Source organism: Rhinolophus ferrumequinum, chromosome 4 (genome assembly GCF_004115265.2).
Source record: "Rhinolophus ferrumequinum isolate MPI-CBG mRhiFer1 chromosome 4, mRhiFer1_v1.p, whole genome shotgun sequence".
Lineage (NCBI taxonomy): Eukaryota > Metazoa > Chordata > Mammalia > Chiroptera > Rhinolophidae > Rhinolophus > Rhinolophus ferrumequinum.
Genome location: NC_046287.1, coordinates 46,567,474 through 46,580,948, shown reverse-complemented (window position 1 = coordinate 46,580,948; position 13,475 = coordinate 46,567,474). Strand labels below are relative to the sequence as shown.

General features: G+C 35.0%; 1 protein-coding gene across 1 annotated transcript in view; it reads right to left on the bottom strand.

Annotated features, from left to right (window-relative positions):
- Window positions 1–13,475, bottom strand: part of ITGBL1 (integrin subunit beta like 1) — a 193,671-nt gene that overhangs the window by 79,688 nt on the left and 100,508 nt on the right. Inside the window, exon 7 of the mRNA XM_033104269.1 lies at window positions 11,933–12,079. Coding sequence (XP_032960160.1) covers window positions 11,933–12,079 — 147 coding nt within the window. The remainder of the gene's footprint in view (window positions 1–11,932; window positions 12,080–13,475) is intronic.

The window sequence follows — 13,475 nt, the reverse complement described above, 5'->3', positions numbered from 1 at the left end:
ATCCTAATAAGAAACTTCAGTGACAAATTCTCATGACTTTGAATAAAGTGGTTTTGGGACTGGTCCATCTTTTCATTCCAAACTTGAATCTTGTGAATATATTTCTTTAAAAGAAGCTAAATCATAAGTTCCATATACAGCTAGATATCACAAAGTACTTATATATTTGATTACTGTTTGGATAATTTACTAATTTAATGATTAAACTATGCAGTCTATATATAGTTAAGACACATCCAGTTTAAAATATGTTTCTAAATAATCTTCTGTGACATCTCTTTAACAGTATTTGTTTGGGTTTTTTGCAGTGGTCTCTAAATCATTGTCACCTTTTGTCAATATTATGTATCCCTTTTAGAATTTGGTAAAAGAAGCCATAGACGCTCTTTTCATAAAAATATATATTGAAAGTTATATACAATGTATTTGTGCCATGTTAAGTTCTTATTGCCCTGATACCCAACTATAAACCTCCAGAGTTGTATGAATTCCAGATTGAGAATCCCTGGATATAGAATTCTAAGAATCCCTCATTACAATACAAATTATTCTGGTGGAGGAAATAAATCACAGATAAATTCTCAGAAAACTATGAAAGTTAAAGCAGGTCTAAGGCTTCTGAGCCATTGAGGACCATGGAAGGATATTTTTGTAGGAGAGATATACCCCCAGCGTTCAGACCCGAAAGCTTCATAACAACACTGGAAATCTGTTTAAAAATACAGATTCTCACTCCTACCTCAGATATCTAAAAATTGGGATGGAACAGTTCCCTTAACAAACATATCATATTATTTCCTATTTCTGTGCTTCCTGATATGATTCCTGTTTGGGAAATTATTTTCCCCTTTTCCAAGAACATACCTCCCCAAACTCTCGCCTCACACAGAGCACCTAGAAAAGACCCCACAAGGCAGTAATTTTTCTGCAACTCTTAAGGACTCCCTGAAGCCCTGTTTGCTCTGTGGGAAGTAGGGCAAAATCAGGGTGTAATTCTGCTTAGTCCTGCTGCACAACCATGCCCATTACACAAGTCTGCAGAGCACTGTTTCTTATTGTGACTGCAGGATAGAAGCACCTGGGAGCTTTTAAACTGCCTGATGCTCAGGCCACATTGCAGACAAATTAAATCAGGTGGGAGCCCAGTATTGGTATTTTAAAACCACTTCTTCAACAAACTCTAAGTCTCCCCTATGGACTCTTTAGAGACAAAACCTACCTGACTTTGATCTCTTCCAGGAAACCTTCATCACCAGAATCTGAAATTTTGTATAAATCTTTTCTTTGTTTTTGCTGTTTTTCTGGCCATTTTCCCTCAGTTCTCATGTGGCCCCCTTTCCAGATCTGGCCAAAAAGGACCTCTGCAGAGAGGGATCCTGATCACTTCATCTGAAACCACCCCCAGCCTTCTGGAGAGTTCACTTTGGCCATTCTATCATATTATCTTGATTTCCTGGTCCTAGCACTAACCAAAATTGTTTGTTTTCTTGTTTAACTTCTCCAACCAAACTCACTAGAAGCTCTAGGAGAGCCATGATATTGGTTGCCTTATTTATTACTTTGTCCTTAGGACCTAGATAGGTTCTGTGCATGTAGTAAGATCCCAATAAATGTATATTGAATGTATGAACAAATTAACGAATGAGTGAGTGAATGACTATTGGTCTTGTTTTCTCTATTAAATTTTGCATCCTTGAATTCATCTGCTGTGTCATCCACTTAAACTCTAATAATCCTTTACAAGTGCATATTAGTTTTAAAGTTAACAAAACAACTTCCTGTGTGCTATCTTAATTGTTCCTCACAACATTTTTGATGGAAAAGAGCAGTTATATTACTGTTTTTACAGATAACAAAACTGAGAGTTCATAAAGCTAAAAACAAAACAAAACAAAAAAATATTTACAGGGGCACACCAACAATAAAGATTGTGGGCACATCTGCCCTGCAAGGATGTCATAGGTCATGTGGCTATGTCTTAGTTCCTGTCCCCTGAAAGGCTCATGCCCTCACAGTTGGAAAGTGGCTAGCTGGATAAGGCTGTAGATGCTGAGAAGAAGCACAAGATTGGCATTGTGTGCGAGCCTCTCTCCCCAAATAGGAAATCGATACCTGTCGATAGTTTTCCCAGGGATCACCCACGTGAGGCATGAGAGTAACATTTGGGAGCACGATTGAACAATGTGAGCATGTACTACCAGCCCTCTCACACCCTTGTGTAGCCATAAGACTTTAGGCCTCCTAACATATCCAAGATCTCATTTACCAATAATGCCTCTGGACTTCTCTCTTTCTCTAGTAGAATCATCCAGAGAGTGGATCTAGACTTGATCATGAGTTATGCCACTTGAGTTTTGCTGCTCCCTTTTTTATAATTACAATTACACTCAGGAGTGTAAGTTCTATGATTCTGTCTACCCATTGCAATTATAATTTAATAGTAACACTAACCATACCCAAATTTCCAACAAATTAATCAAATGAAGCAGTGTGAGAGACCCTTCCAGTCTCCATATACTCTATATTTGTATACATTTTTTTCTACTTCTTTTAAGATCCCTCAGTTAACTGTTGTGCAATACAGGGTCTTAGGAAAAAACCTAGAAAAAGAAATTCTGGCAACGGATTTAAAGTCCTTGTAAAGGACTTTACATATGACCTCAAATATTTGCTGTTTCATCTTTGGGACCATTCAAACCTTAAACAGCTCACGACTGTACTATGCCAGACCATTTGGTACTATTTACAAGCATCCACATGGCTTGGATATTTTAAGCAGCAAAGAGGCCAAAATTATTTAGACACTTAAATAAGAAGCCAAAGAATCCTGCTTTTCCTCCTGTATCCAAATAGAAGGAATCGTATGAGAAATAAATATTTATGGAGAAGCAAAATCTCATCCATCTTAACTGTTACATGCCAAATGAAAGGATCCCATAACTGAAGAATATGTTATGCTGTACCCAACAGAGTCACTTAGTAGAAAGCAGAATTATGAGAACAGCTTGGCTAGTCACCTGATTCTCGTGAATACTCAACTCTCTGTATGTCTCGTTAGCTATGCAAAACCAGACACAAAGTCTATTATGAAAGTGAGTCAGAAATGAAAGGCATGGAACCCATGAGAGCAAACATAAAATCTAGGGGTCCAAATGAGTCAGAGAACAGAGTCGCGTTCACATACTGCACAGAGAAGTAAAGGAGAAGGAAAATAACCTGGAGAAGCTAAGTTCAGTCACCATTAAGGTTTTGCTGCTATTTTAGCAGCAAATAACAGCAAATGACTTGCTGGCTCCCACACCTAGCTAGTGGTAGAGTCCAGACTAAGTCTAGAGCCTCTCCGCTCTACCAATAACCCCCAATCATGCCTCACTGTGACATAATGTTCTTTTTCTGTTTAACACACATAGGTATGTGGATACATATCCAGTGCAGATAATGTGACCTTTAATATATTAAAGGTCTGTGCTAAACCGTTGTTATTTTACTATTTTGCTAAAATGAATGACTTTCAATAAAAAAGCCCATTTAGATCTGTATTTGTTTTCTCACATGCTGTCAGTAAGTAAGTAAGCATGATTTAAGGTACAAGAAGGAGGAAGAAAGGCATATGAGAGGATGCCAATGCATTTATCTTGTTCATGGAAAGATTTGGATCTTGGTAACTTTTGTCACATTAAACATGGTATTTCAGCAATGATACAACGGCGGGGCCACTAAGTAAGGTGAATTTGGCATTTCTGTGACATCCTTTTAGCGTATTTACAATCCGTGCTTACCATGTGTGTTCTCCTCACTAACAATGAGCTTCTTAAGACTTCTAGAGAACAAGAGCTCTGCAAAGAAGTTTCTTTTTCTGTCTCAAACACATCACAACATGGGGAAGGGGAGTGGAGGGGGGGAAGAGACGACATTTGCCCCCAGGCTGTCTCCCACCACTTTTACTGTTCATATATCATCAAAAGTGAATTTGTGTCTTGTCCCCTGCAAAAGTTATTCCCTTGTTAACTCAGCATATCTCTCCATGTTTCCCTCTACCTGGATGGAATGCACGTTTTTCTAAATCATTATCTGTCTGTTGCTACTCATCCATGCAGGCTCAAGTCTAGCTTCACTCACTTCATGAAGCCATACATTTCCATCCAAATTTATTTAGAAAATATTGTTTTCCTCCTCTGATTCTCAAGGCACTCGATCCCTTTTCCCACCACATTTATCACAAATGCTTAGCACAGGGGTTAGCAAACTTTCTGTGTAAAGGGCTAGACAGTAAATATTTTATATTTTAGTCTCTGTGTGCCATAAACTCTCTGTGGTAACTACTCAACTCTGCTGTTATAGCAAAATAGCAGCCATATGTAAACAAATAAGCATGGTTTTGTTCTAATAAAACTTTATTTATAGAAACTTAATGTGGGCCTCCTACTCCTAGTTTCCTGACCTCTGGCTTAGAACAGACACATGTAATAGGAGTTGGTCAATAAATATTAGATGATTAAATTTGGTAAACATCACTAATGAAAACATGCATTGGTTGGCTATATGTTACAGTATAATTATATATTGAATACATTCATTATGCAAATATAGCACAATGACTAGTCCCATCAATTTGTAATAACATGTATCGAAGAAGGGAATCACAGATTTCTGATCTAAAGCCTGGACAAAATGATGACATTCTGCCTCATTGATTTTTCTATTAAAAAGAAAATCTGGAGAGTGTATTGTTCTATGAAGATTATGGCTAATAGCCAGACCAGATCATTTCCAAACAAAAGCATCCGATTTGTTTGTTTATATTGAATAAAATTGAGTAAATAATGACTAGAGCCCCACACTACATCCTTCACCATGTGCTTAGTGATTTAATAGAAATAAATACTATATAATTGAGGTTACCAAATTGTCATAGTTGTCATACATTTCATTTTAAGCTCACTTAAAGAAATTCGGATTGAATTCTTGTCCAATTTTTTATTTTTATTTCAAATAGATTTTGACAATATTTGTTGCAGCCTTTATTAGGAAATTTTCTTAGCCAAAGAATTTCACGAGTTTTCAATTTACCACATAAACATCATGCAAAATGTAATAAAAGTCATCTATTGATTTGGATTGATTCCTAGCTTTGACACAAAATGTTCTGCTGGCATAGACAAAACATTTAAACATGATCCTTGACTAGAACATGTAGAAAAAATATTGTTTTGGGAGTGATAGTTTTCTGGACTATGGATTAGAAAACCCTCAGATAATTAAAAAATACTATATTTATTATTTTCCACTGAAATATTTTCTACCATCTTTTAAAAATAATATATAAAATTATTAAATTCAGCTCATAAATTTCTTTTCCTCCATTCTGTTCTGTTGAATATAAAAATGGCAAGAAGAAAGGCAACATAAAGTACAGAAAAAGAAATAAGGAACATAGATAATTATTTACCCACTGGAAGGGGGAATCCCTGAATAATCACCTTGTATGAGACCTTCTTTTCTGTTTAACTTGACTCTTTTTATCCATTCCCTTCAAAATATGCAAGTCAAAATAGTTCAGTCAATGTTGCTTCTTCATAAGAATGAGACATTTAATATTGGATTTAATCAAGACCTTCCAATAAACCACCAATTCTGGGCACCTGCACCTTTGGTTTCCTTGTGAGGATAGAAAATGTCCCCACATAGAAGTCCCAGAACATCGTGAGGACACACAGAAAGGATGCTAGCAGCACCATCCTTAATTCTCTTTGTGAATCCCAATCTTTTTATCTCCATACTGTCTTTAATAAACTCTATATAATATATAACATTTACATTCATGAGGTTTTGTGAAATATAGGATACATGTATAGTTTATGATATTCTAATAAATTCTTCTGAGTACAAAGAAAGCAAATCATCAACAGGCTTTTCCTATATACCATGTTACTATTATGGGTTGATTCATGATAGTAGAACATACAAAAACCATAATAGAGAGAGAACACTCTCTATTCAAAGTGTTTAAAGTAAGTTCAAAGTGTGCTCAGAGATCCGTGGAGACTCCCAGGGGATCCTTAGACTGATTTCTCATCATTTAATGTCTATAATACGACAAATTACAGACTTTTGTTTTGGGCATGATTTACAAATACACTGATATTTTCCCCATTTGGTGCATCACTAAAATCAGGACCATTTCCTTCTGGATAAGGAACAATAAAGAAATTAATTTTACAGGGTCATTTCCTCTTCTTTGGCTGCGGTCCTTAACAACTGTTTGAAATGCCATAATTCAGTGCAGGACTATTCCAGGGTCCTTGACCACTGGCAGATATAATTATAATAAATCAATCAATCTGGACACTCCGAATAGAGGTAACCTAAATCCCATTTGCTGTCTCGAAATACTACTGAAAGAACACACTGGGTTCCCTTGCTACTTGAAAACTCTATGCATTTCCCACTACAAGTAACTTATAATAAGATATTTAATTAGGCCACTAAGAGTTTTAAAATAGAATCAAAATTACAATAGGCAGTTTGGTGCTTAATTTAAAATGTTTGGAAATCTACCCTCTTGGATTTTTAAGTGCACAGTATCGTATTGTTAACTGTAGGCACTATATTGTACAGCAGAGCTCTAGAACTTATTCATCTTGTATAACTGTAACTTTATACTCATTGAACAGCAACTCCCCATTTCCCCCTTCCCTCACCCTCTGGCAACCACCATTCTAATTTTTGCTTCTATTAGGTAGGTGCAAAAGTAATTGCGGTTTAAAAGGTTAAAAATAATTGCAAAAACCGCAATTACTTTTGCACCAATCTAATGTAAGTTTGACTATTTTAGATACCTCTCATGCAAAGCATTTTTCACACACACACACACACACACACACACACACACACACGGACATTTTTGGTAGTGGGTATATTTATTACCTTGATTGTGGTGATGGCATCATGGGTGTATGCATATGTCCACACATCAAATTGCATACATTAAATAAGTGCAGGTTTTCTTTGTATATCAATTATACCTCAATAAAGCTGTAAAACATTTTTTTGTAAAGAAAAGATCCTCTCTTCCCCGCCAAAAAAAAAAAAAAATGTTTGGAGGACTTCCATTTTTTAATTTTTTTTTATCTGTTCCAAATAATAGCATCTCTGTATACATAAGTAAGAAAAATAATGATTCAGTTGTCAAAAAAATCACATCGAGTGAAAAACGCATAGGTTAAAAAAATGCATGTATCATTGAAAACTTCTCTGATAAATGAAAGCAAGAAATTTTAAAGATGGGCTTTGCCAGTAAAAGAGAGAGACAAATTATGGCTTCAAGTGAAAAATCTCCAGATGGTGGGAATTTGGCATGCTATTATTCTTTGAAAGTATGTTCCTAGTTAAGAGAATTGAACCGACTCGCTTAATTCATTAATTAAATCATACTAATTGATAAAAATGAGGACATGGTTTCTATTTTCTGGGAGCTACAATGTTAAACGATTAGCCTCAATTTATCATTCTTCCTCCACGTCACACCTTCCCTCGTGGGGGTGTATGGTTATGAGTGTTTCAGGACTAAAACATATTCAATAGCTCTTAGAACAAGTCTAATAAAAGAAAACCAAAGGGCACAGAGGACAACCAACAAACACACATGGGATTGCAGCATCAAACAAAAAGATGACTTAGGCACAAGGACAGATTATCAAAGACAAATACCTCAAACACAAGCCTCTGAGTAATAATGGCTGCAGATAAGTCATTCGCTTTGAAGACTCTAGGACTCAATAAAAGAAGTTTGATAAATGAGAAGAGTTTATAACACTTAAAGGAAAATATATCAAGTAGAGCTAACTGATTATTTAAATTGTCAGTATTGGTGGGGAAGGGAATCCCTGTTATGCTCCTGATGGGAGGGGATACTGGTACAATTGTTTTAGAGAATATGAATTGCTTGGGCAATATTTTTTTTTTAATTTTTTTTAAATTTATTGGGGTGACAATTGTTAGTAAAATTACATAGATTTCAGGTGTACAATTCTGTATCACATCATCTATAAATCCCATTGTGTGTTCACCACCCAGAGTCAGTTCTCCTTCCATCACCATATGTTTGATCCCCCTTACCCTCATCTCCCACTCCCCACCCCCCTTACCCTCTGGTAACCACTAAACTATTGTCTGTGTCTATGAGTTTTTTTTTGTTTTTACTTAGACGATTATCATTTATATCCCTCACACTGTGGACCCCCTACCCCCATCTACTATCTCTCTGACATCGCACCGAGCCATCCCATTTCCACTATCTCCACTCCCAATGCTGTACTCTGGCTTGGGCAATATTTTTATTGAAAAGCTTTAATATATTCTTTTTCATTTAGATCTATGCATTTGACATCTAAAAATTAATACTAAAAAATTCTGCAAATTTTCAGATACAAGAATGTAAATTATGATATTTACATAATTAAAACTTGAATAAGAGAATTTAGATTTCTATTAAAAGAGAATTGATAATTCTTTTGTTACAACCGTATTATGGAATACTATGCAGCCATATCAATGATTTTGCATAAGGATATTTGTAATAAGGAAATATATTCATTACATATTGTTCAGCAAATAGGTATGATAAAAGAACAAGTAAATTGTCTAAAACAACAGCTCTGGAGTCAGCCTGTAGTAAAAGTTTGTATTAAAACTTGTACCTCTGGCACTTACCATGTAAGATAGCAAACATTCAAATTTCCAATTTCTTTTTCTGTAAAAAGAAGAATAATTGTACTTCTTCCCAACTCATTGTATTTTGGGGATTGTATGTGGAATTTTGTGAATGGAAGAGAGTATGAGTTAGGAGTTCTGCTGTAATAACAAACAACCCTAATATCTGAGCAGCTTAAACCAACAAAAGTTTATTTCTCACTCGTGTTACAGGTTCTTAGTGGTATCAGCAGAGGTTTATGCTAATCATTCTCACTCAGAGATCCAGGCTAATGGATCAGTCACCATCTCAAAAACTCCAAATCCCCAGGCCGGGGTGGAAAAGAGATGGCAAATCTCTCACTGCCTCTTAAGCTTCTGCTCCGAGGTGACACACATCACTTTTGCTCACAATTTTTGGCCAAAGCCAGACACATACTCAAGAGGAGAACCTCAATATTAATAATAATAATAATGGAATAATAATTTTTATTATTTCTTCTACGTCAAGAAGAGTTTAAAACTAATGTGTAGTCTATGATAAGCCATTTTAAGTTTTTGAGCAGAACATTGGTTTAAGACTAGAAAAAGTTGTCCAAATCAAGGAATCAGAGGATTAATAGAGAATGTAAGAGATCATGTAAATTATTCCCCTACCTGCAAGAGGCAATGATCACACTTAGTCATCACCAGCAGAAGCAAGTAATCTAATATAATTTCTTGTGGAAAAATGCCTTCATCTGGCCCCTGATGGGAAATAGACTGAAGAACATCAGTACATTCTATTGGTAGAATATTTTTTTCCTTGGCCTCAACTGACAAGTTGCTGAGGCTCTCCAGCTTGAGAACCGATTGTAATTGGTTCCTCAAGCATGTAACCGCAGCTGCAGTTGTCATCTGTAAATAGCAAAAGTAATCCTTTAAAAGTTTTCATATTGGCTATTTGCTTTGAAACATCCAATGCCAATGAGTTTGCAGATGTAGCACTATGAGAAAAAAAGGGTCTCTGATTGTTGGTCCAAGTACTGGACTGGCTCGCATGAATCCTTAGCCTTCATTCTCAAACTTCTTATATTTTATTATGGTTCCCTAGGTAATCACTTCAGTTATCAATACTTCTATTTCTTTGCAAGGAAACTAGAGAAGCTTATTACTTATCTGGAAGGTATTTCAAAAGGCTTAAATAAATTATAAAAAAATAAACAAAATCATAATTCATATATTCGACACCTTTTCAATAAAACTTTAAGTATACGCCATTGCTTAAAAATGGTAGCTAAATACATCAGTGAATCTCTACAAAGAGACAAATATGTGTTTGTCAGAGTTTATTAAAAATTGACATATAAAGTCCAAAATAATCTTCTTACACTACCACTATATTAAAAACTTTAGAGACAAATTGAAATCTATTGGTAAGTATATAGATTTAGTGAATTTCTATATTTGAGAGATATTTTATATGATTTTCTTATTTTTCCATTATATAATTTGTTATCTGTATCAGCGAATGATTTTTTAAAATCTTTGTTACTTTAAAAGCATAATAAGCTTACTCAAGCACTATAATGACACTTTGCATTAATGCAGGCAGAAGAGCAGTTCCTGTCTGAGGTTATTGGTGAAAGATGGAGCAAGTCAGAAATGATTGTGAAATAAAAAAAATTCCTTCTACTCAGATCTTATCCTCCTACTTATATCAGTAGGGATAAATATCAGAGTATGGGAAAATACCTATGGTACAAATAATCTTGGGAGACTTTAAGAGTTTTCTACTTAAAGAAAACTGTAAGTAATAATAATAATAATAAAAGATGATAACAAATAATGGCAAGAATGTGAGGAAATTGAAACCTTTATACACTGCTGGTGGGAATGTAAAATCGTATAGCCACTTTGCCTGAAAAAGTTAAACAGAGTTACCATATGACCAAGAAATTCCACTTCTAGGTATAAACCCAAGAGAAATTAAAACAGAAATCCACACAAAAATTTATACATGAATTTTTATAGAACTTGACTCATATGGCCAAAAACGAGAAACAACCCCAATGTCCATTAAGTGATGAATGGTTAAATAAATGTGGTATATCCATATAAATGAATATCATGCAGCCATAAAAAGGAATGAAGTTCATGCTACAACATGGGTAAACCTTGAAAACATTATTATACTAAGTAAAAAAGTCAGAAACAAAAAGGATACATATTTTATCATTTCATTAAAATTAAATATTCAGATTAGTCAAATCCATAGGGACAGGAAGTAGATTCATGGTTTTTAGGGGTTGAGGGAAGATGAGAATGGAGCATGAGTGGTAAGGGGTACAGGGATTCTTTTTGTCGTGATGAAAATGTTCTGAAATGAGATAGTGGTGATAATTGCATGATTCTGTCAGTGTACTAAAAACCACAAAGTAGTACACTCTAAAAGAGTGGATTTCATGGTATTTGAATTATAGCTCCATAAAAAAATTTGATTTTCAAAAACAAAAAGGAAATATAAAATTAAATTTCTGATCTAACATTCAGGTAAAAGAAATCTTTCTTCTTTTCCTCTCTCATGAATAAAATTTGTAATAACTTCAATTATCAATTCCTCTGAAGCATATTTCATATTAACTCTGCCATTTTCATATTAGAGGCAAAATTGTATTTTGTACTCTGATAAATCAAAAAGAATTGAACGAGCTTTCCTCTTGATGAATTCTTCCTTCTCCAATTTGTACTGATCTGGTTGGTACCAAGAGCACACCTGAGACTACATGCCTTCTAAAACAACAAAAACCTATTCAGAGCTATCTGTCTAGATGATGCTTTTCAAAAGCCAAGACACCAATGTTACTGAGTTTCTGAAATGTCAGTGGACAATCAGAGGGTCTCATTCAGAAAGTTCTGAGCAAATGTACAAATAGTTTATTTTTTTCTTTGTAATGTAGCATTGAACTGAGTGAACTGAGCTGAACTGAAATTGAACACACCTCAAAGTTAGCGTGGACTGATAGAGTGTGAGTGTGAGTGTGTGTGTGTGTGTGTGTGTGTGTGTGTGACAGAGGGAAAGGGAGAGATTATATTTCACCATGTACTTTCACTCATGGAACTTGGATGTTTTATTAGTTCTGTAAAGATTGATCTCACATTCAGGGATCTTAGCTGTCTTTTAAATAAGATGTATGTGAATTGAATTCATTTGACTCATAGGATTGGGAGACGGTGAAAAGGCCTGAGAGCTCTCACTTACCCCTTCCAGAGCATGGCAGATCAGAACTTCCTTGGCATTTTGTGATACTCTCCTCAGCTGACAGTGGGCAGGAATGTGGGTGTTCACACTTTTCCCCATACCAGCCTAATTTGCAGTCACATCTTCCACAATTACACTGCCCATGACCTTTACAATGAGAGTAGCAGAAAAATAATAATATATATGAAAAAATATATAATTAAGTCAGAATTCGTTATCATTTCAACAGTGAATGTCACAAATGAGTCAGAATCTTAACACAGTAGAAAACAGTAAGACAAAGCACATTTTTCTCAAGTTCTTAAATACATAATTTATATTAATTGGTCATGAGGACTAAAGAAAAACAACAACATCAGATAAGATAGAAAGGTGTGAAGGGCTACAAACTTGAATTTATCACAATCCAGGTGCATGTGATTGTATTGGTCTGCTGAAGCCTAGATGGAGTCTTTGATGGATCTGGCAATTCATTCATATGGAGGAGAGCACAGGAAATAGAAAACAGTTTTTTTTTTAAACAAGGTCTTATCTTCTGGAGTCACTCACACTGCATTTTCATTACCTTTTTACTAACACTGCATGCTTAAGCTAGGGACCCTTACCTTAAAACCAGTAACCTGTGTGGCGTTCACAATCCTTGAAGACCAATTTAGTACACACAAAAGAGGTCAGGAAGATATTAAAGTTCTCTACACATGAACACAGAGCCTGTAAACAACTGTGGTACGGAGTAGCAAAAAAAATGGCCTACGTTATCAACCAAATAATTGGGTTCAAATCCTGATCCTGCTACCTACAGAGTAGGGCTGGTCAAATGACAACCTCTTCAAGGATTAGTATGTTCATTTTTAAATGTGACAATAATGCATTTTCTGTCCACATTTATCAGGAAGTACATAATATATCTTAAAATGCTCCATAAAGTGAGCTATTGTTATTTGTATTAATTTGAGCCCACATATATAACCAAGTAGGAATAGAAAGGAAAACAAGATAATTTCAGCTGAGCTTTTCCTAACTCCTCAGAAACATTCAGATATTCATTTTTACAGATGCAGAATAAAGTGGATTTCTATAATTACTGCAAAAAATGCATGAAGAATTTTAAAGGAAATCAAATTATACTTTCTTTAAGTAAATCAAGTATAATGCTAATGATTGAAAATCCATACTATTTTGTCTTTGGCATCTGATGTTACTATATATCATACCATATGGAAATTGGCCTTCGGTGAAGAGTGGCTTATTTTATCAATATTACATGAAGTTTGTGGGCAGACGCCTATCTTTTGATTTTGAAGAATTGGAAAACCCACATCTCTGGAAGCTTTTTGCCATCTATTAATCCGGTACTTCATGGAACAAATCATAATGTCAAAGGTCAAAATAGAGTGAGATATTAGGGATCACTAAATCAAAATCTCTCATTTAACACGAAATGCAATTCAACATACATTTATTGAGTACCTACTATATAACAGAGCCTGAACAATAAGTTGTTGTTATTAATACTCTGCCTTATAACTCATCATTTTTAAGG